The 24,204-nt window shown below is 34.0% G+C and overlaps 1 protein-coding gene across 1 annotated transcript; it reads right to left on the reverse strand.

Annotated features, from left to right (window-relative positions):
- Positions 1–919: 919 nt before the first annotated feature.
- Positions 920–15,229, reverse strand: il13ra1 (interleukin 13 receptor, alpha 1). The gene is made up of 10 exons (NM_001110837.1): positions 14,984–15,229; positions 14,569–14,699; positions 10,349–10,511; positions 8,861–8,960; positions 8,556–8,743; positions 6,268–6,401; positions 5,916–6,057; positions 4,152–4,251; positions 1,111–1,204; positions 920–1,021 (listed from the first exon to the last, which is right to left on the reverse strand). Exons 1-10 carry the CDS (start codon positions 15,063–15,065, stop codon positions 920–922), a joined length of 1,236 nt encoding a protein of 411 aa, NP_001104307.1. The 5' UTR covers positions 15,066–15,229.
- Between the last annotated feature and the right edge of the window lie 8,975 nt (positions 15,230–24,204).

Raw genomic sequence — 24,204 nt, forward strand, 5'->3', positions numbered from 1 at the left:
GAAATTTAAACCACACTAAACTAAACTTCAACTCTGAAATCTGGACTTTACTAGAACTATATGAAGCTGCTTTGACACAATCTACATCCTGAAAAGTGCTATATAAATAAACATGACTGAACTTTAAGGAATTTGATTAAATAAAATGTATAAAAGAATATTATTAATGTATTTTTCGTATTTAATTATTTAAACACACTTAAAAGTGCTCTAAGGAAGCTTTTAACATCTAAAAAATCATAATAAAAACTAAATAATTGCAATTTATTTATTTTAAATGTCCAAATATTAATCTAAACTCTATTTCCATTTGTTTATTCACCATAGTGTCAACGTAATTACATATTTACAGTAAAACAAACATTTAGCTTTCTGGTATAGAGTAAACCACATCACTTTACGCTAACATATGTAACAATTCACAGTGCACAGAAAAACGCATTTCCTTTAGACGTCCATAGAAGTATGTTCAGTTTGTAAACAACGTGCAGGAAACACCCACAGATCAATAAAGTAGCCATTTCAAGCAAGCATGGAACAGTTTAGAAACAGTGTGCAAAAAAAGAAAGATGGTCACAATTTCCATATTTCATGAGTGTTGAGCTCCACTGGCCTCTGCATACAGTATTGCTTGTCCATTTCCAGACAATTAGATCCAACCAACCTGCCCTGGGAAGATCTGTTGCTTGCTTTTCCTATCTTCACAATACATTCAATGAGGAAAAAACAGTCACTGTTGTGCCAGGAGGAGCAAATTTACTGGCAACGCATAGGAAAATAAGTGAGGTCGAAGTCCAAAGGTGGAGCCTGAGCTTATTATTCATCAACGAATGAATCAGACAACCTTTTCCTTTCATAGACATGTGTGTCAGTGTTTTCAACGCACCCTGAGTTCATCCTGATAGTTCAGATTTTTCCTTTACTCCAGCTTACTCTGCATAAGCGATGTGTCTTCTAGAATTATATTGTATTCCACGGTTTCTTCAGTAGGATCATAGACTATGTTCATTGGAGAGTTTGCCTGATGGAAATGCAGAACATTAATAAACAGAAAAACAGGCTTCAATTCTGAACGGTTAGAAGTGGGAATCTAACAATTAATGAATTTACCTGTAGTCCCTGAGGCCCACTGGCACTATTGTTGAGCATCTCCTTGAAGAAAAGCGACGGGCCCGGGACTTTTGGGAATAGAATGTCTTTATTTCTAAAGGAAGACAAGCAGGTTTTGGATTTCAGATCATTTTAGAAGTGTTCAGACATGTACAGTTCACTCTGAAAAATACTTAAAGTCCGCATGAACCGGATGCTGCGACCGTTTTTTTTCCCAAATATTGTAATGCAGTTCATGGAGAAATGGTATACTAAATGAGACAACAGTAGGCGTGGCTTGTTTTGTTTTACTGTGAGCTGATTGGATGTAGTAAAGAAGGTATTTTAATTCAGATCAGGAAAAGGGATTTGGGGGAGTTATTACAACAAAACAGATGCCTCCTCCTTCTCTGCAATTCTGTTTGTTGTCTAAACTGACAGGTGGAGGAGGGTGGTTAAATATGTTAGTCACGCTCAATGCTTTGGAAGTTTGCAGCAATTCTTTTAAAACAAAGCCTGGGTATTAATCTTTGTGCACTGTTCAAATTTACTACCCTTTTGTTATGTTCATGATTACAACATCCACTGAATTAAACTGCTGTAATAATGCATCAGATCAATACTATAAATCTGTTCATCAACCTCAATCCTGATCAAAACTACTAAATTGTTTAGAAAATTACAGGATTTGAACTCTTTAATTGCCAAGTTCACAAACTATGTCACTGATTTGGTGAAAAAAAAAACACAAAATGGCATATTTTCAATATTAGAAGTAATTGTGGACTGGATTTTTTTAACCTTTTATCACAGTCTTGGACATGTGAACGATTAGTAGCAGCATTGGCTTTGATGCATTGTTAGATTTTCATTTTTTCTCACTAATTTACTGTTGGTGGCTGTTTTTACCCTATTGACTTCCAATATAAGCACATTTGATGCTGCATAAATACACAGTCTTTGTTTTTGTTTACTTCATGTAGTTCTGAGAGCTGAGATGCATATCTTTATTTTCTCAGACACATAAAGGTAAGTGCGCAAAGGTTACTCTTACACACTCACAGACACACATACACACACTTTAATTTGCTGTTATACTCCATATAAAATCCAGAAACTAAGCTATTTTTAGCACAGGACTATCTAAAGGGTTAATGGTGCCAACTGATGATTAACAGTAAAAATTTTAACTCTTCCCAACAGAGAAAACCACCAACAATCAGAAATCCAGTCTATGATTACTTTTAATATTGAAAATACGTCATTTTGTGTGTTTTTGTTTTCACCAAATCAGTGACATTATTTATGAATTTGGTAATTAAAGAGTTAAAATCCTGTAATTTACATAAACATTTAGTAGCTTTGATCAGGACTGAGATTGATTAACAGATTATTGCAAAATAATTGAAGAAAAAAATTTATCTGATGCAGTTTTAAAGCAGTTTCATTTAGTGGATGTTTTCATCCTAAACATATCAAAAGGCTAGTCAATTTGCTCAGTGTTAATTGTTATTTGTATATATATTTTTTAATTCAAAGCATTTTCTCTAAATATGTGTCAAAATAAGATTTGTCACCAAAAATCTTACTGCTAGCTGAAACACAGAAACAGTTATGGCCAAATTAACCTCCAAGGGCTTAGTGGCCACATACATGGGCAGCACATTTTAGCTCTTAAGTGGCTATTAAAAATACCTTGAATGTGTTATATTTTGTTACAGACATAGAGGGTCATCCTACAACTGTTTTGCAGCATATGAAATGTCCCAAACACTATTTTTAACTGTCCAAAATGGGGAAAAAATGTTGTTTTTACTCTCTGATAGTCAAAACATGTTCAAAAATGTATATGTTATATATGCATTAAAACACAGTCAGGAAAAGTGTTTTATGTAAATTCAGACCACAAGTCCACATATATAGACATCATTTTTCTCTAAAAGTACATCATTTTAAAAGATAATACTTAGGTTTTATTTTAATTAGGTTCCAATAAGCGCAACTAGAAATAAAAATTATTGTAAAAAACACCTTGGGCCTTAAGAGGTTAAGACTCAAAAGCACCCCAGTGGATGAAAACACCCCCAGTGGTACATAAGGGTTAAAAGGGATTGTTCACACAAAAAGAAAAGTTCTGGCATCATTCACTGACACATTTACTTTTGAAGAATGTGGTTTGCTGGCACTTGTTGACTTTCATAGTAAGAAAAATTACTATGGAACTGAATGTGAAACATTTTTCAATGGAAGCTAATGTGAATCATCAAGTCCCACTCCCTAACCACAAGTTCCAGAAGCACCAAACATAACTGCAGCACTATTATGGCAAAATGAATGGGATTTTTGAATGATTTTTCTACTACATATTTCAATAAGAGATATCACTTATGTCCCTTTAAGCCAGGGGTGCCCAAACTCGGTACTGGAGGGCCAGTGTCCTGCATAGTTTAGCTCCAACTTCCTCCACCACACCTGCCTGGAAGTCTATTGTACCTAGAAAGAGCTTGATTAGCTGGTTTAGGTGTGTTTAATTGGGGTTGGAACTAAAATATGCAGGACACTGGCCCTCCAGGATCGAGTTTGGACAACACTGCTTTAAGTCATGCAAGTCTTAAAGGGACAGTTCACCTGAAAATGAAAATCATTTACTCAGCCTCCAACTGTTCCAAACCTGTTTAAGCTTCTTTCTTATGTTGAACACAAAGCAAAATATACTGAAAGATGTAATAAAAAAACACCCGTTCACTTCCACAGTTTTTATTTTTGTTCCTACAATGGATGTCAATGGCTGATGGATTTAAAACATTCTTTAAATGATCTTGTTTTGTGTTCAACAGAACAAAGAAATGGATAAGTTCTAAAACGCATAATTCTGAGTAAATAATGAGGAAATTTTCATTTTTGGGTGAACTGTCAATTCCCCCTATAAATATCTTTGGTTTGCTTATTTAAAACAGGATAATACGCACTATGATGCACACTCATTTTGTTTTCTATTTAATTTAGTTTTAAATATAATAAAACAACAGAACAAGGAAGGCCTCCTGTAAATCAATAATCACCTTCTGAGCAGCACAAGAGACACTATCAGGCAACAGGAAACCATGAGCGGGATTATGATGAGGGCCAGTAACGCAGGCGTGCTTGGATTGCTGTTCTCACCTATGAAAGCACACGCACACACAGACACACAAAAATAACATTCAAGTTCAAGTGTTAATGGCCAGAGGAAAACACTTTTCATCAGCAGGAAGAGAAGCTGCGCAACTGCTCAGAGGCTGGATTTTTAATAGCTTTTTCTTTAATAAATGCTGTCGCTTTGAACTTTCGATTCATCCAAGAATTCTAAAAACAAATCACGGTTGCCAGACAAATATTAAACAGCTAATCATTTAAATAATAGGAGCTTTATTTATTTATTTTTTACATTTAAATAATAAGATAAAAATTTTTGCTTGGTTTTGATTTTGATAGCTCATTTTGGGGGATGCAAACAAAAACAATGGTTCCAACGTATTTCCTGTTTTACATTTTTAATTTCTATAGCTTCCGTGAACAGCCACATATTGATAAATAATGTCATAATAGCGATTTTAACATTAAGTTATGACTGAATTGCCTCTTTCTACAGTTTGAAATAGTTTGATAAGTAGGAAATGTTCATGGGCCAATGACATTACAACATTGAAATGGTCTATATAGGAATATTATCCACTTTATTTATCAGGAATAATGATAATAACTTGAGTAATAACTTGATAATAACTAAATAGGTATAAAACTAAAACAGCAGTCTAAACCTAGTACATTCAAAACTATACATAAAACAACACAATATAAAACTCTAATCAATACTGATAATACAAAATGTCTGCATATGTGATATCAGTTTATCAAAATGATTTCTGAAGAATCCTGTGGTCCCACAGACCACACACCAGCTGTTTGGTGGAGATGAGGCTAATTTTAATATGGGGATGGTTAGGAGGCCTTGATAGACAGAGGGCAAATAAAGCCAGGATGCCGGGGTGAAACCCCTACTCTATTTCGAAGTATATCATGAAAGAGAGTCAGGACCTAGGTTTAACGTCTCATCCAAAAGACAGCGCTCAATGAGCAGTATAGAAACCCTATCAATATACTGGGGCGATAGGACCCACACAGACTGCAGGTTGATCGCCCCCTGTTGGTCTCACTAACACCACTTCCGGCAGCAACCTAGCTTTCTCATGTGGTCTCCCATCCAGGTACTGACCGGGCGCAGCCTTGCTTAGCTTCAGTGGGCGACCATGAGAGTTGCAGAGAGGTAGCTGCAGACCTAAGATTACTTTGCTTACCCCATTGACAGATTACCCTCCTTATTCACCGTATTCTTCACTGACGAGCGGGCACAGCCATTTGAATCTTTTTGGCTTGAGACTTCTGGTCTCATTCACTTCCATTCATTTTTAGACATTAAAAACTGCTCGTTTTGCTGTTTGATGTTGCAAACTGATATTTTCTTATTATATTATTCTACTTGGTCTGTATAGTCATGCAAACATTTGTTTGTAGAGCAAGTAGTTTGACCGTTTTCTGCCGTTTCTTATTCATTGTCATTTCTCCCATTGGCGACTGAATCAGAAGTTCTAAAACAATCGCGAAAACAGGCGCACTTCCGCATTTTAGAATAAGGTCAATAGGAGTTTATTAAAAACAACAAAACAGTTATTTTCTGTGAGTGATTTTTACACTTATTGCAGGCTTTTTTTTAATATGACTTATAATCTTCAAGCTTTGACAATGTATGCAAGCAGTGAATATCATTATTGATTATTATGTCGTACCATATTCCACTTCGTCGCTCAGTTCACTAAATCCTCGTCCACAGTTGCTTGAGAAATGGATCTGCACTCTGGCTTTGTACTTGCAGTACTGGTCAAACTGTTTTGTAGATTTGCTTATGTGTTCTGTGAAGTTACGTGATTCCTGTAACCCAAGAACAGAAGCATTTAAGAAGCTGGATCTTGTTGAACATGACACCACATATCAGCTCTATTGAGGAAATTAACAAGCCCCCATATTATATTACATTAAATAAACACTATTTTCAATGAATTATCAAAAGAGATTTTATGTATTTAAAGATTTTATTGAGATAAAGAACCTGAAAATATTAAAATACAGAGCCCAATTTACCTTTCCACACTCGTTGTATGTATAGTTGTATTTGTAGCAACTTTCTTCAAACTCGTCTAGATCTGATGCATTTGTTTGAAACATGAGTGAGTCCCCAACTCTTTGGACTGTAAGCTGAGGTTTCTTTAGTCTCACTGCGAATCGAAGCAAAGAAAAAAAACATTGAACAAAACAGTAAAGGTTTTACACCACAAACAGGAATAATTCACATTTTTATTTGCTCAAAAATGCACTAAAATATTTTCAGTGTTTTGTTTCCTATTGGGCGACGGAGAGGTGCAGTAGGTAGTGCTGTCGCCTCACAGCAAGAAGGTCGCTGGTTCGAGCCTCGACTGGGTCAGTTGGCGTTTCTGTGTGGAGTTTGCATGTTCTCCCTGTATTCGCGTGGGTTTCCTCCGGGAGCTCCGGTTTCCCCCACAGTCCAAAGACATGCGGTACAGGTGAATTGGGTAGGCTGAATTGTCCGTAGTGTATGAGTGTGTGTGTGTGAATGTGTGTGTGGATGTTTCCCAGAAATAAGTTGGCGGTTCATTCCGCTGTGGAGACCCCAGAATAATAAAGGGATAATAAATGAATGAACGTTTCTTAATGTAATTTATTCCTGTGATGGCAACACAAAAATTTTAGCAGCCATTTTCGCAGTCTTCAGTGACACGTGATCTTAAAGAAGTGATTTAATTCCTTTAAATTAGCCTAATGGTTAAGAGATTTGGTTTGAGTCCCTGTTAAATGCTTAAATCTAAATAGAAGACTTTTGGAATAAGCATTTTAAATGGAAAAAAAAAACAACTAATGCCAAACTTTTAAAAGTAAGTAACGGGCACTTACAGTATATAGCGCATTTAGTGCATTGCCATGGTCCCAAAGTGCTTTACAACTGTAATCTAAAAGGCTGTGTAAGCTATTATGAACAGCAAGATGGCACATAACATAATAGGTAACAGCACACCCCTTAAACAACTATTTTGAGTGGATGCCCCTTGAGCGACGTCTAAGGACAATTAGATTTTTCACAAATCGCTATGAATTTACTTTTGTGCCTGAAGCAAATTGGTTGGGTAATAAATGTAGATCGATGGATTATTATTATTTATGATTTTTGTTTCTGTTTGTGTACTTTATGTTAAGTTTTGGTATTTATTGTGTTAGGTGTGTCATTCTTGTTATATGTAATGTGAAGCACAGGCGTTTTTAAGTTTTTAAGCGCAGCACGTCAAGTTTTTCAACGTTTAGGGTGTACTCACACTAGGCACGATTGCACTGAACTATGCCGGTGTTCGACTATCCCCCCTCTTCCCTGACGGCCCACACTCACATTGCATTTTACCTTTTGAGCCTAAGCATGCTTTTTTCATCAATGATGCGACAGTGAAAGAAAGAGAGACGCTCTCGCTCAGCACAGTGGAGCTTTAGCTATATTGTTTTGTTTTGTATTATTTTAAGTCGTTTGTGATGCGACAGTCAAATCTTTTGTTGATACTGAACTTTTGACACTCATAAACATTCATAAAGTCATCGTGCTGCACGTGTTAGGAAGTTTGCTGAAGGTGGCAGCCGATGTGCAGCGAGAGTTTGTGTCTTTGATAAACTATGACAGTTTGAGTTCATTGAAAAGTAAGAATGATTGATAAATCCATTTGAAACAGTCCCCTAAAAGTGACGTCGCATCTTTAGTTTCGAATTCAGGCGTGCCGAACCAAGTCTTGCAAACTGAACCGCACCAGAGAGCAATTCGGAGCACTCACACTTAATAAACGAACCGGAAAATATACCTGGGCACAGTTTGCATAGCCTAGTGTGAGTACACCCTTACATGCAAGGCTGCTCAGGTGATCTCACTTGATGGCGAAGGAGCAGGCATTTTTTTATCATTCCCGAATACTGCATTTTGCATTTTTTAGATGTAAATATGAAAAATGAACAAGAGCTCTCAGTACTTGCACAGCTGTGGTCTTTTTAGCCTAACACATCTGGAATGACTGTATTTGAGTACTGTACTAGGAGGAATACATGTACCATTACACCCCTAATCATAAGACACTGAAGATTGGATTGTAATAATGCTGAAAATTCAGCTTTGAGCCAAAGGAAGAAATACTTTATAAATGTATTCAAATAGAAAACTATAATAATAATGACTATGAACTAAACTCTTATTTGTTCTGAACATTTCACATCCACTTCATCGTCTTTTTCACTGCACATCAACATTTTTCAAAATGACAACTCTCCACTGAAGAAGCTGACTGTTTATTTGGCAAAAAATTTGTGAAAATGTGATTGTTTACCATATTGCATTGCACTTTCATCCCTGAAGGTGTTGTTTACAACAGTCCCATTGTAAGTGCCGTTGAACAGGTAGAACATTTGGCTAAAAACATTAATTTCTTTGAGACGTTTGTTATGTATGACACATCCTCCCATCTTCATAGTATCATCAGGTATACATCGCATTAGTGATTCAAGCGAAGAATCCCTGAAAACACAATGAATGCAATATAAATGACAAAGAAAGTGAATTATGCAAAAAAAAAAAAAAACTAACCAAAGAAAACAGTGGAAAGACAAACTGTAAATGACATACTGCTCATACCAGTAATAAAAACCCAGGTCTTTGACATCAACAGCAGGTCTCCAAGTGCACATCAGCTTGTTATGGGAATATGCAAAGTCCCTGTCTTTCACCAGCAGCACTGAAATAAATGAGGGGGTTTCAAATCAGTGTTAAATAATTTGCAACAAAAATAATAATTATAATCCACCACTGTAGTGATGAAAAGGCAAAAACAGTGTGTGACATTATTCCATATGGATTTGTCAGAATTTTCCTTTTAGGCTGCTTTCAGACATGCAAACTGATTGTTTTGTTCTGAAACAGGGATTCAAAAGATTATTACATGCGACTAAACGTGTTTTCACACCTAAATGTTCGTTTTGAAATCTGGTGCCTTAACCTCCTAAATCATGCTCGGTTCCAAACCAAGACAATCGGTTTGTGATTGCCTGAATGAGGTGAACAAACTCTGGAGCGATTCGGTTGTACAGAGAAAACAATACTATCCAACAAACTATATACGATCCAACAGGCTATCACAGTGCATTATGGTTATGTAATAGGCATATATATACAGTTGAAGTCACAATTATTAGCCTACTACAAAATCCAAACTACAAAAATCCAAAGTAAAATGGTTGTAGAGGGTTTATTTTACCTTATAAATCAGACAAGCGGAAAAAGATAATGGACTTGCAGTTTGCATTTACTAGGGCTGTGCGATTTGGAGAAAATGTCTAATTGCGGTTTTTTTTTGGACAGATATTGCGATTTTGATTTGATTTGCGATTTAATTTTGTAGTCAAGCTTCAGCTCTATAATCTGTATTGTAGCTTGTTATTGCTAAAATACAGTGAGTGTTAATTAAAAACTAACTTAAAAGACATCAAGTTATATTAGCAAACAACTCGAAAATTGTATTTTGCTGTTGCTTGCTACTAAATTGAGTGTCACTGTACTTTTTTTGTTGACTTTTAGCAAGACACTCCTCATATAGTTGCCTTTTACGCGACTTTTTGTTTAGGTGCTGGTTGTTGCATTTCCTCATGCTCTGGCAACAATTCTGCAACAGCTCTTACAAATTACCTGGTTTTGTTCAGTGTCTGTGACTTTGAAACCAAGATATTCCCATATTTCTGATGTGCTGTTTTTCTTTGATTAATTAGTCTATTAATGCTTCTGAAGCAGCAGAGGCCATCATCCCACTCGCTCGTGCTTTGCTGTTTGTTTATTTTTTATTGTGGGCGTTTCGCATAGTTTGAAAGTGTGCTCACTTAATTGGCTAGTAAAACACACAGACGACAGTCACGCATTTACTTTGGGAAGGCGAAGTTATATATTTCATATTGCAACCTCTTAGCTAATTGCAACATTTCAAATCACGATTTGATTTTGATTAATCGCACAACCCTAGTATCCACTGTATCATAACACATCAACCAATTAAAACTGAAAGAAATGATACTGTTAAATGATTATAATAAAGTCACTGGAAATAAAACCGGAGCCGGTTATCATGCAGAGTACCTGGAGGTGGAGGGATGGTGATGATCTGAGGTGGGCTCCGTTTATCTCCACAGTTGTCAAAGTTTGTAGTAACATTGATACACAGTCCATTCACATTGGAGACGTTCAGTAAGACCTTGTTGGTGGCAACTCTTCTCTTTTCGCTGTTACTGTTAGAACAGATCTGTTGGCGAAAAGAAGATTTCCAACTGTAAAATACAATGTTAAAGCTCTTATCAGATATACAGTATGTTTTTGTTAGTGTGTGTGTGTGTGTGTGTGTGTGTGTGTCTGCGCACATTACTAAGCACGAGTCACTTGTTTCTTAAGAAAGCCTCCTGCAACTCCTTTCTCCAAAATATTTGCTCCAAAAATATAGCTTTCAATGATTAAATATAAATAATAAAGGTCCCCTTAGCCAGCAAAGACCTAAGGTGGTTGAAATGTGTGTAAATAGTAGAGACTTTTTTGAACTGAACATTAAATTACACTACTAAGCAACTAGTTTTACATTGGGCAAGCAGTGCCTGCAGGACTTTTAATCCAGTATGAAACTAAACAAGAGCATTACCGATGTTATATCATGACAAACCACAGATGAATTCTTTTTTTTTTTTAACTTTCATTTTTTTAAAGATAACTAGAGTAGGTTGCACTTTATTGCACAGTATGTCTACTTGATATGTACTTACAGTAAAGTGTTCTTACTGTGTAGGAAAGTACTGGGTTATAAAAGGTAACTTCTGTTCTTGGGTTAAGGTTAGGTTTAGTTGTAATTACAAAGTTTATATAATGACTATGATAAGTGCATAGTCGTTACACACACAACAGTACTGCAAAATGTGCTACTCATTTTTCTCAACAAAACACATATATAGAATTAAAAATGACAACTCTCCTCAAAGATCTCTTTTAAATTAACATTTCATAAATAAAATGTTCATGAACAGGAAAAACCGAGAGAAAAATTTTGTAGTTTACAATTTTTCTAACTCATTTGAATGTAAATGCATTATCTTTTAATTTCTAAAGATGTTAGGTCACCAAACTCTTATTTTAATGAATAAAACTGTTTAATAAAACTTTAGTGTTTTGCATAAATGCACCAAATGGATAAAATATTACTTCTCAAAAGAGGTGTACTCATTTATGCTGAGCACAATATACATATACAGTTGAAGTCAGAATTATTAGCCCCCCTGAATTAAAAGCAACTTATTTTTCCCCACTTTCTGTTTAACTGAGAGAAGATTATTTCAACACATTTCCAAACATAGTTTTAATAACTAAATTCTTATTACATATTTATTTTATCTTTGCCATGATGACAGTAAATAATATTTTACTAGATATTTTTCAAGACACCTCTATACAGCTTAAAGTGACATTTAAAGGCTTATTTAGGTTAATTACGTTAACTAGGCAGGATAGGGTAATTAGGCAAGTTATTGTATAACTTTGGTTTGTTCTGTAGACTATCAAAAAATATATATTGATATATTGGGCTATATTGATAATTTTGACCTTAAATTGTTTATTTATTATTTTTTAATTAAAACTGCTTTTATTCTAGCCAAAATAAAACAAATAAAACTTTCTCCAGAAGAAAAAATATTATCAGACATACTGTGAAAATTTCTTTGCTCTGTTAAACATAATTTGGGAAATAAAAAAAAAAAAAATCAATTGGGGGCTAATAATTCTAACTTCATATATATATATATATATAACATTTTATGGACACATACAATATATTATTGTCAAAAAACAGCTATGCAATATAACACCAGTGGTCCAGGGTCTCTCATATATATATATAATATTAGAATATTATATATCAATATTTTGTTTCATGTTATTTTAAAACACATTCAGAAACAGTTCTAAGAATCTAAACAATAGAGCAAGAATTTGCACAATGCAATGTTTTTGCTTCCTGTCTACTTAGAATCTTGTTTAATCGAATGCTATGCTTACATCAATCTGAAATCACATGCTTTACTAAAAGTGTCTTTAATTACATAGTGTCAGTGTAGCTGTCCTTTCTGTTCCCTACCTCAACTCTCTCTTACACACACACACACACAGAAGTGACTTTTTCAGAAAAATGTTTTCCAGTAAATGTCCCTAAAATGTCACAGGAACCAACCAGATCAACCTAACCCCGTCCAGATCAGATTATATTTGAACACGACACGCTTCATATGCTTGTCGGCAAAACTTTAAACACAATTAATGAAAGTTGGATTGCCAGAAGTGCTGTTTGCTATTTAGCATTTGTTTACAATTGCTCCAACATGTTCACTTTCTTTATAATCCTCATCCCAAGAGCTAAATATAAACATGGCGTCTTTAAAAGGTAAATCCTGGAGTGGTGTTCTTTACATGAAACTTTATTTCAGCACTTTTATAGTAAGTAGATCAAGTCTTTACATTCAACACACTTCCTGTACCTTAAAATTCAGTATGGAAGAAATGAGGAAATGTAAGGGGTGTGAAAAGGCAAAGGGCAAAGAGTTGCTACAGTTACAGAAACACACAAATGAAACTAAACACGTCATTTAGGAGGAAAAACCAATCCCTGTGTAGACTTTGACTTTAGATTATGTGGGGAAAACAAATGGTTATAAAAGTAATGATTACAGTATATCAATAGATCAATAGATATTATTAAAAATCATGATTACAGAGCCTGTAAATGTGGTGTGAAAGTGTTAAGTTGATTTACACTACCATAAATAATTTTTAAAAGGGGTCTCTTCTGCTTAATTTGGCTAATTATAAAATTGAAAAATATATATTATTTTTAATTTAAAATATTTGTTTTCTCTGTGAATGTTTTAAAATGTCATTTATTTCTGTGATTAAAAGAGATTTTTTATTATCATTACTCCAGTCTCATTCTAATATGATGATTTGCTGCTCGAGAAACATTTCTGATTAATATTGATGTTTAAAATCACCATATCTTAGTGGAAACCATTGTACAGTACCATTACCATCCAAAGTTTTTTATAGTATTTAAATGTCATCAATGTCATTTCTCAAAGGTGACAATAGACATTTATAATGCGTTTAAAAAATGTTTCAAATAAATTCTGTATATACAGTTGAAGTCAGAATTATTAGCCCCCCTTTGATTTATTTTTTCTTTTAAAAAATTATATATATATATATATATATATATATATATATATATATATATATATATATATATATATATATATAGATATTACACAATAACTTGCCTAATTACCCTAATCTGCCTAGTTAACCCAATTAACCTAGTTAAGCCTTTAAATGTCACTTTAAGCTGTATAGAAGTGTCTTGAAAATTATCTACTCAAATGTTATGTTCTGTCATCATGGCAAAGATCAAATAAATCAGTAATAAGAAATGAGTTATTAAAACTATTATGTTTAGAAATGTGTTGAAAAAAAATCTCTGTTAAAAATAAATTGAAGAAAAAATAAATGGAGGCTAATAATTCTGACTGTGTGTGTGTGTGTGTGTGTGTGTGTGTGTATATATATATATATATATATATATATATATATATATATATATATATATATTTTTTTTTTTTTTTTTTTTTTTCCAAAAATCTAACATTAGTTTTAATATATTGTTAACATATATATTTTTTATGTAAATTTATGTTTTGAATTTTTACTACAAATGTCACATCCATAACGCTGGAACTGCTCATTATCAATATCGATAAAACCATTATAACTGACCGAAAAGCAGTAAATAAAATCGTTAAAACAGAAGCAAATCAGCAATAATTGGAATACCCATATGCCTCTAAAAAACGAATTAGGCCTACAGATAATAACTGAATAAGTAGCCTTGAGTTTTTTTCAGCTAAAAACTAAAGATGATATTTCAAAGAATGTTAAAAACATGTAACCACTGATATTAATTGTAGAAAAACAAATACTATGGAAGTCAAAGGTTACCTGTTTTCTTCCGAACATTCTTCAAAATATCTTCTTTTGTGCTCAAATGATGACAGAATTTTTGGGTGAACTATAACAATTCAACAGAGTAAGCTACACTTACACTCCTTTAGCAGCAGAACAAACATATTTAGTTTAAATCCAAAATCTGAATAATAATTAAATAATTAAAAAATGAATAAACATAGGCTAATAAAATAATTATGGAGCACTCTGAATTGGGGACATTGTTCAACAGTTTTGAATTTATCTACGAAAAAGATGAGCAGGCGACTCACCAGAGATGAGCTCACGCTTATTGTGTAGTTCACCAAACATTCTGGATCCAAATCCTCCGGCTTGTCCCAGGTCAAATTAAGCGTGAAAGGTGTTTCCCATTTAAAGTTGAGATTCTTCGGCGGAGGAAGCTCTGCGGGGTTCAGGAAGAGTAAAACAACTTTAGAGGGGAAACAGAGAAATATCTACACCGTTTAACAGAAAAAAAATAACCATGTCAGGCGAAGAAACGTTTAGTTTTTAATAACTGACCACCACAGAGAACAAGTCCAGCTAAGAGTTTCGGAATTGGTGTTCATAGGAAAATCTCTGACGTCACATATTTCGGGAATTTTACAGGATATCCCGCAAAGCGCTGTCACAGGAAAACTTCAGGATAGTTACTGACATTTACGAACAAAACAGAAGTGAACCCACCTGACATGCTTTCAACACCGACGAACATGAGCGAGACGGAGAAGCAAACAATCAAGGAAATGTCCAGGAATCGATACATCATGTTGAAGACTTGCTTTGTCGTATATTCCGTGTAAAATCCAATAGGAGATGTCGTAATCCTGTGTCGTACTTGAGTTTTTAGGTGGTTGTACTTGTGTTCGTCACCATAGTAGGTGAACACAAACTGTGCGACAGACACAGTCGCGTCCTCTTTGCCTGAATATCGAAACAGAAGTGCGACTGACTGGAGTGAGTGGAGCTTCAGGGACAACCAACACTGACAGACTGAAGGGAGTGGGTGGAGTTGAGTGAGTGAGTGTGTGTGAACGTGAGTAAAGTTTCGACCTCCTCCAGGGATCAAGTACACTTCATTATCATACTTCAGTCATATAGCTGAGCTTCTTCAAATTCGCATTTAAAGGGATACCTCACCCTGAAAAATTCTGTCATCATTTCAAAAGTTCAGATGATAAAAAAAACAACTTAAAGTTCTTAACTTTTTATTTAATTGATTATTTTGTCTTCTCACTTTCTTTTAGCTATAACGGTCCGTGTACATTTTGTTCATTTGTTTTCCATTTTCAAACAGAATAAAGGAAATGGAGAAAACGCCCGTTTTTCCGTTTTTCTTTTGCTCACGAGAAAACGAAAAAACGAGATTTTGGCTGGATTTTCGTTTTTTGGTTTAGGGTAGGAAAACGGATAAACGACTTTAAAATTCATTTTACACATGTAGGCGGTGCTGAAACGCCCACTTTCCTCTAATTGGTCAACCAAATCTGCGCTCGTGACGTCACCCTCAAAATAAAAGCCTTACACGCAGGCTTTTAATTAATATTATTTAATTATATATATAAACAAAGTTTACATATTCTATCATTTGAACCACACACAGTTAGCAGGCTTACATTCATTGCGTAAGTATAAATTAAATAAAAACGTAAATCAGCAGTATTCTTAGACATTTGTCATTAAAATAAGGTCATAGTTCACTGCCAAGCTTCTTGCTGCTGTGCACCTGATGCAGAGCAAAGATACCCATTTCCGAGGAGCACCTGGTTTGCATGATTGTTTCAGAGCAAGGGCTTTATAATAATAATAATAATAATAATAATAATAATAATAATAATTATTATTATTATTATTATTATTATTATTATTATTATTATCAGTTACTAGTGTTTTTATTGTTTGGTGTGTTTTTTTTTTTCTTTTTAATAGTTGTTACCAGAATAAGAACACTTTGGGCCCTGCTATAAAAACAAAGGGTACCATTTGTTTTCATTTATTTCTTCCTATTTTAATTATATATTGTAATTATTTATTTGATAATTAATACTATTTTATTGCAACGCCAAAGTAGGCCTGTCTTATTATTATTTTTTTATTATTAAATTTGCTGTTATTGTAGGCTAGATGGCAGGCTTTAAATATTTTAAATAACACTTACTCATAACCTTACTAATTCGAGAGCCGAACCTAAAAAAGTTTAAGTGCAATAAGCCTGTACAATAAAGGGAGCCGCAATGCATATTTCTAGCGCATTCTTTCACTCAACAAGTATTGCTGGAATAATGAAATAAATTTCAAATTAACTAATTAAACACATTATAGTTGATAAAAAAATTGTGTCTAGTAGTTCCGACAAACAGATGAGCTCGCTACATGTGCGTTGCGCTAATAATTTGACATTTGCTCTTCTTGAGAAAGTGCTACAGCGGCCCTGCTATTTCACATATAAGGTTAGTGACACGCATTTTAAATTAGTATTGCACATTATTCATTCATTTTCTTGTCGGCTTAGTCCCTTTATTAATCTGGGGTCGCCACAGCGGAATGAACCGCCAACTTATTTAGCAAGTTTTTATGCAGCGGATGCCCTTCCAGCCACAACCTATCTCTGGGAAACATCCACACATACACACACACTTATACAGTACGGACAATTTAGCCTACCCAATTCACCTGTACCGCATGTCTTTTTACTGTGGGGAAAACCGGAGCACCCGGAGAAAACCCACGCGAACGCACTACACTACTGAATTAGACACACAATCTCAAAAAAAAAAAAACTTGATGCTTATTTACATTATCTAAAGTCATTTCTTATGAGGTAGGATCTGTTGTTGTATTATATATTTTCGTTTTAATATGCAAATAATTTTCTTTAATTTGTAATAGGCCTATTGTCCCTCATTGCATAAAATAACCAGCCTTTGTATTCAATATGTTTGTAAATTGTCCATCCAGTTTGACGCAAGCTAAACAACATTTTGGCCTGTTTTGCTTATTAAATGAGTGATTTTCACGGAGAAACAAATCATCCATCCACACAGTTTTGTATAGGACCTGTGTGAACAAAAATATACACTTCATCATATAGGAAAATGTATCTGTTTAGAACCAATTTTGTGTTGTATAATTAAAAATATTAAAAATACAACAAAAAAAAAAGGAATAACATTTGAAGTGCAATGCTTCAAAGATCCAATACGCTGCATGCAGAGCCAAAACAAAAACTGGTTTGTTTGTTTAATAAAATAATAATATGAAATTAAAGTGAAATAGTTCCATAACCTGTATTATAACTGTAGTCACTCTAGATGACAAATCATCCGTTGCACCGGTCAGTTTCACTTTTAATCAAGAATGTGCCAGAACCAAATGAGAATATTTACAGATTACCTCGGAATGAGACCTCGGTCTGTGAAGGATGCAGAACACAGAAACTCGTTGAGAATGGAGATGCATGTTAGATGTTTTATATCCCTTTAGATATTGTAAATAAACAACAAGTTTTTATAGAGATTGTGTCATGTCTTTTCTTTGACGCACGCGCTGAACAGCCTGTACTGTAGCCTAAATAATAGTTTAGATTTTATAACATATAATGTTCCATTACTTTAAATGTATAATGTTTTTTAATATTTATGGATTATATAAAATATATAGTTTATATAAATGCGCTCTGATCATTCAAGAATCATAATGCGTTGCATATTCTTCTTATTCTTCATTAGGCTTGATCCGTAAATTTTGTATTTTATAAACTGATCGTTTATAAGGACTAAGCTATTAATAACTGTAATTCCTCGAATGGAAAAGTCTTGATTAAAGAAAAAGATAACTTAATTCGACATATGCATATAGTGCGCTTATTTCTGCGCGCATCGCGCGCTTTACCGAATTACCTTTTTTATTTTTTATGCACTATAAATGCATCTGGCAGCACCGAAAAGAGCAAATGCCAAGTTATTAGCGCAGCGCACAGACAGCTAGCTCGTCTAGTCTGAACCAGGGGTTTTCAAACTATTCATTGCACACCGATCCCATTGCATTTTATTTAGTATAAACCACTTATTTAAAATTAATTAATTAAAAGGTGCGTACTCTCCAATACACCACTGTAGTTTCATAATATTTAATAATTATAATTAAGATAGACACCTGACCTCCATTTAATAAACAATTTATTTGCCATACTCTGTTAATTTGAAGTTTAAAGTTTAAATGTTAAACTTAAATTATTTAAAAACTTAAAAAGACTTCAATTTAGTCATTTAAGACATTTTAGGTCATAAGTTTACATACATTGACCGTTGCATTTAGTAGGCCTATTCTGGTCTAAATAAGCTTTTTGCATCTTAGGTGTTTACACACACAAATTAAGCAGTTTATACGTACATTTAATGTTACTTTGAAATTACTTTTGATGCAATAAATAATCCTAAATAGTTGAAAGTGTTAACATATTCTTGAAATGTAGTTATTTTATAACTATGAAATTTATTACTAAACAAAGTGAATCATTATGAATTTGCCAAGAAATAATCCACTTTACCACCGTAAAGCAATGCCCCACACTCACTAGAACGGTAGAACCTGGACTGTATGATATGTTCTGTATGTAAAATAGAGAAAATAAGCAAGATGCGCAGTCTCATGCAGCCTTAGTGAAATATAGCGCGTCACAGCAATGAACTAAAAATAAAACCACCCTTGAAATGCTGGCGATCTTAATTTTTTTCAGCCTACACTGACTGAGAATAATGTTGCACTATTTTATTAACAAATAATTAGAATGTTTTTTTTTCCTTCAACACATTCATCATTACTTTTGCCTGTGCAAGTTTTTTTTGCGCCCGCTTGAGCGCGAAGGCATCTATTTTCAGGTGCAAGATGCCACTTTGGGTGGCACCAGCACACTCTGCCACACCTGTGGCTATGTCCCTGCTACAATAATAATAACAACAACAACGACAAAATAATAACAAAAAATAATAATAATAATAAGACAGGCCTACTTTGACCTTGCAATAAAAAAGTAATAATTATCAAATAAATATTTACAATAGGCTAAAGGCATATTAAATTAAAATAGGAGAAAATCCAATAGAAACAAATGGTACCATTTATTATCGCCCCATGCAGGGTCCAATGTGTTCTTACAACCATTGAATAACTAAGTAAATAATAATAATAACAATACTAATAATAATAGGCCTAATAATAATAATAATAATAATAATAATAATAATAATAATAATAAATTATTATTTTATACAGAGTAGGCTATTATTTAGGCCTACAATAGCTCTGAAACAATCATGTAAACCAGGTGCTCCTCGGAAATGGCTATCTTTGCTCTGCATCAGGTGCACAGCAGCAAGAAGCTTGGCAGTGAACTATGACCTTATTTTAATGACAAATGTCTAAGAATACTGCTGATTTACGTTTTTATTTAATTTATACTTACGCAATGAATGTAAGCCTGCTAACTGTGTGTGGTTCAAATGATAGAATATGTAAACTTTGTTTATATATATAATTAAATAATATTAATTAAAAGCCTGCGTGTAAGGCTTTTATTTTGAGGGTGACGTCACGAGCGCAGATTTGGTTGACCAATTAGAGGAAAGTGGGCGTTTCAGCACCGCCTACATGTGTAAAATGAATTTTAAAGTCGTTTATCCGTTTTCCTACCCTAAACCAAAAAACGAAAATCCAGCCAAAATCTCGTTTTTTCGTTTTCTCGTGAGCAAAAGAAAAACGGAAAAACGGGCGTTTTCTCCATTTCCTTTATTCTGTTTGAAAATGGAAAACAAATGAACAAAATGTACACGGACCTATAACACTATTATTACTTTTTTTTTTAAATTGTCACACTTCCCTTGTTGCAAAAACGTAATGTCTGTATTGTTTGTTTTTATATTTTTATCCAGTGTGCGAATTATACATTGACATGTACATTGTCAAATTTTTCGGTAAGTTAATGTAATATGCTTCAGTGAATCAAATATATGTATTTATTTAAAAGACATCTAATTTATTAATAAATGTATTTAAGTTTTCAGTGTTCTGTGGGATAGACTATCTAGTGCGTGGGTGTCCTAACTCGGTCCTGGAGCCGGTGTCCTGCATAGTTTAGCTCCAACTTCCTTCAACACACCTCCCTGGAAGTTTCTAGTATACCTAGAAAGAGCTTGATTAGCTGATTCAGGTTTGTTTAATTGGAGTTGGAACTAAAATATGCAAGACACCGGCCCTCCAGGACTGTGTTTGGACACCACGGATCTAGAGTATTCTGACCTGGGGTGTGTTTACCAAACAACATCATAACTCGTGGCTGAACTATTATACTAGGATGCATCGTTTAGGAAAAGAACGATGTAGTGATGATTGTTTCCCAAAACCTGTAGTTTCTCTGTCGCAGATCCATCGTTTGAACGTTGTTAGTTATAAAGTAAAACACCCATAATGATGCTCTAAACGGGGTGGAGTAACTACTTCTTTAGAGAAGAACCCCATAATTTTTAAAAAAGTAAAATCCAATATTAGATTTGGTAATAACATGCACTCGTTTTCCATATTAATTGAAATATATGTAAAAAGCACATATAAGGCCTGTGTTTCCTTTACAAATATTATTGGAAATATTACATATTCTATTCTTAATTAACATAAAATCCCTTACAAAAGCTAGAACGAATTGTATTATATATTAATCAAATTAATAAATGAGGCGATTTATTGAGAAATTAAATTTAATATTTATTGTTTTTTTAGGAAATGATATTATGATATATATATATATATATATATATATATATATATATATATATATATATATATATATATATATATATATATATATGTATATTTTTTTTTTAGTAAAGTCTACTTTGACAATTTGACACATGCAAACCACTGCAGAAATGTTAACCAACAGGCCAATGTCATATACAGTACAGACACTTAATAAATAACCTACTATAAATTAAAAGCATTAAAATATTCAGTTTTTTTAAGTTTTCACAAGCTTTGGAGACGTAACTTAAATTCCTCTTTTAAATAATAGGTCACCTGTAGCTTTCGTCATGAGCCACGGCTGTGTTCAAAATGACATCAATGTTTTCAAAGTGCACTGCGAGGAGAACACAATTGTAAACATGAGGATCGCTAAAACTGAACTGTAAAAATATGTTGAAAGCAAATTACACCTAAGAGAGATGACTTTAATGCTTTTAAAAAAAATCATTCCAAGTTTAAATGTTAGAATGTTCTAAACGAATAGGGCATAGGGGGAATAACAGGGAATAGAACACACCCAGGAACTATGCATCTAACTACAGCTCCATAGTTGCAAGCATACAAGTTTGCAAAGCAGTTTGCGCATGTTCATTGGAATGACAGATTTGAGAAATGCCAAATCAACAAACTATGTTTGTAATGACACAACTTGTGACCTTAGTTGGCTAACGATGGTTTTCGGAAATGCACCCCTGATTAGCTATTTCGGCTTTCTTTAGGTCAACTATGCAAATTATGCATCATTATGCATTACTTTTAGGCTTTATTAGAAACAAACACATATTTTTTGAGAAATCAGTCTTGTGAACTCTTACGGTGTCGGTGCTCTAAATCTGCCAGTTTTAGACTGTTGAATTACTTTTCTTATATAGACTGATTGGTATGACCCGTTATAGTGGTGGTCAAATGGAAATCTATTATTTTATTACAGATAATAGATAGATAATTTTAGATGATTTAATATACAGATCAGAGACTTCCTCCACCCCCATTTATCTTGTTTTGACGTCCTTCAAGGGGGATCAAGCCCTAATTAGGGGGGTCAATCCCCCCCAAACCCTCCTGTAATTTGCATTCTGCTTTTATCTGTTGTATTTACATTGTAATTGCCTGTTGTTATTGCAATAATAAAAACTTTCTCAGGCTATATTGGCATTTTTCTCAGGCTGTACTGAGCGTAGGTTCAGTAATTTTACTCTTATAGAAAAGAATTGGTTATTTTCTCTCACTTTAAAATGAAATAACTGAACATAAACAAAATGCTGAAGAAAAATGCTCATTTAAGAATAAAGTTTTGCTCTTCATTTACTCATGAGTTTTCTTCTTCTGCTGAGCACAAAGGAAGATGGCCAAACTGAAGAATGCTGACTTAGTATTTTTGTTAATTGACTTTGATGCGTTTAGAAAAATCTCGCTTTGTGTTCAAGAGAAGAATTTCATAAATATTTAGTACCAAATGGGGAGGAAATGAACTATCCCTTTAAGTCTGCTGAACGTCCACTTAAGTTTCTGATGAAGTTCTAGTCGATTTAGTATTCACAAAATTATACAGATAGAATGAGATTTACTTTACTTAAAACACTTTGTTGACAGGAAGAGGTTTGTGAGTGGTGAACAGAACATTTATTAAGTAAGCTATAATTAAGTAAGGTTTAAGTATATTTTAAATACATTTAGGCCTAGTAAGTTCACTTTTATCAATGTAATTGTATTACTGCACTGTAAAAAGTCATTTTGTGGCCTTGTAGATGTACACTTTATTTAAGAAATGTTTTTTTCTAGCTTTTTTTAAGCATTTCAAAAAGAGAAAATATTGAGTCAATCGAAAAGTGATTAAAATGAGCATTTCATCATTTCCTGTTACAACACTCAGCTGGCTAGCACTGGCCACTGTGAGTCTATTGTTTTTATTACTGACAACTAGGCACTATAATTTGTAAAAGTGTTATTTTATGTGTAACAGTAATTAATTATAAGTATTTTTAAACATTTTGCACTGCTACAACTCTGCTAACGAACTAAGTATACTAATGTGGTTGCTTTAATTTTTTAAGTTAAATCAAATGAACCATTTTAACTTAGTTCACATTATGTGTGTGTGTGTGTGTGTGTGTTTGTGTGTGTGCGTGTGTGTGTTTGGGGAGAGGGCACTTCCAGATGTAACTTTTGCTGCTCACATGTCCTGAAATTTGCCACCATTTATGGAACTGAAACTTGAGGTAATTTGCTTTCTTATGTGTGGGAATATTGCACAACCTGCTTTATGTAATACACCTCAGACATTGTTTTCAAGGGATAGTTCAACCATAAATGAAAATATACTCACCACAAAGTGATTCAAACCTTTATGAGTTTAGTTTTTCTGTTGAACACAAGCAAAAACAAATACCATAAACGTCAATGGTTACAGAATTCCAACATTTTTTAAACTAATTTTGTGTTCAACAACAACAACAACAAAAAAATGAAACTCAAACAGGTTTGAATCAATTAAAGAATGGGTAAATGGTAACAACTGTTTCAGTTTTGGATGAACTATCTCTTTAATTCACAGGCGTCAAACTCAGTTCATGGAGAACCACAGCTCTGCAGTTTAGTTTTAACCCTTATTAAACACACCTGATCAAACTAATTGAGTCGGTTAGGCTTGTTTTAAATGTTTACGTAATGCTGCGATCATGCTAGATTATAAGTATTTAACTTAATTCTTGAAGGGCTGCAGCTTAGTCTCTAGTCTTGAACACCTTTATTATCGAGAGGGTGCTCGCTGCAGAGCCATTTGAGCAGAGCTGAGCTCCAGCGAGGGGGAGCATGAGCTCTCGCTCTGCCTCCTGTAAGCTGTTTTAATGCGTACACCAACCCCACCCCTAACCCTACCCCCAGTGACATCACTCGTAGAAGAAGTGCAAAAAAGGTGGAGCTCAAGCTCAAGCTCCCCCTCGCTGGAGCTCAGCTCGCCCAAATGGCTCTGCAGCGAGCACCACTTGTTATTATCTGGATCAACTGTGTTTAATTAGGGTTGGAGCAAAACTGTGCAGAGCTGCGGCCCTTCAGGAACTGAGTTTGAGATCCATACACTAGAGTTTGAGCTTGCGAAATTCTGTCATATG

This window comes from Danio rerio, chromosome 7, assembly GCF_052040795.2.
Source record: "Danio rerio strain M-AB ecotype USA chromosome 7, GRCz13ab, whole genome shotgun sequence".
Taxonomy (NCBI): domain Eukaryota; kingdom Metazoa; phylum Chordata; class Actinopteri; order Cypriniformes; family Danionidae; genus Danio; species Danio rerio.

Excerpts from the sequence above, each read along its gene's own strand:
- il13ra1 (NM_001110837.1), bottom strand. The coding sequence starts at position 15,065 with ATGATGTATCGATTCCTGGACATTTCCTTGATTGTTTGCTTCTCCGTC. Across the intron at positions 14,700-14,983 it reads CGGTGTTGAAAGCATGTCAG|AGCTTCCTCCGCCGAAGAAT; the intron begins GTGGGTTCACTT and ends TGAACCCCGCAG. Across the intron at positions 6,058-6,267 it reads CATACAACGAGTGTGGAAAG|GAATCACGTAACTTCACAGA; the intron begins GTAAATTGGGCT and ends CTTGGGTTACAG.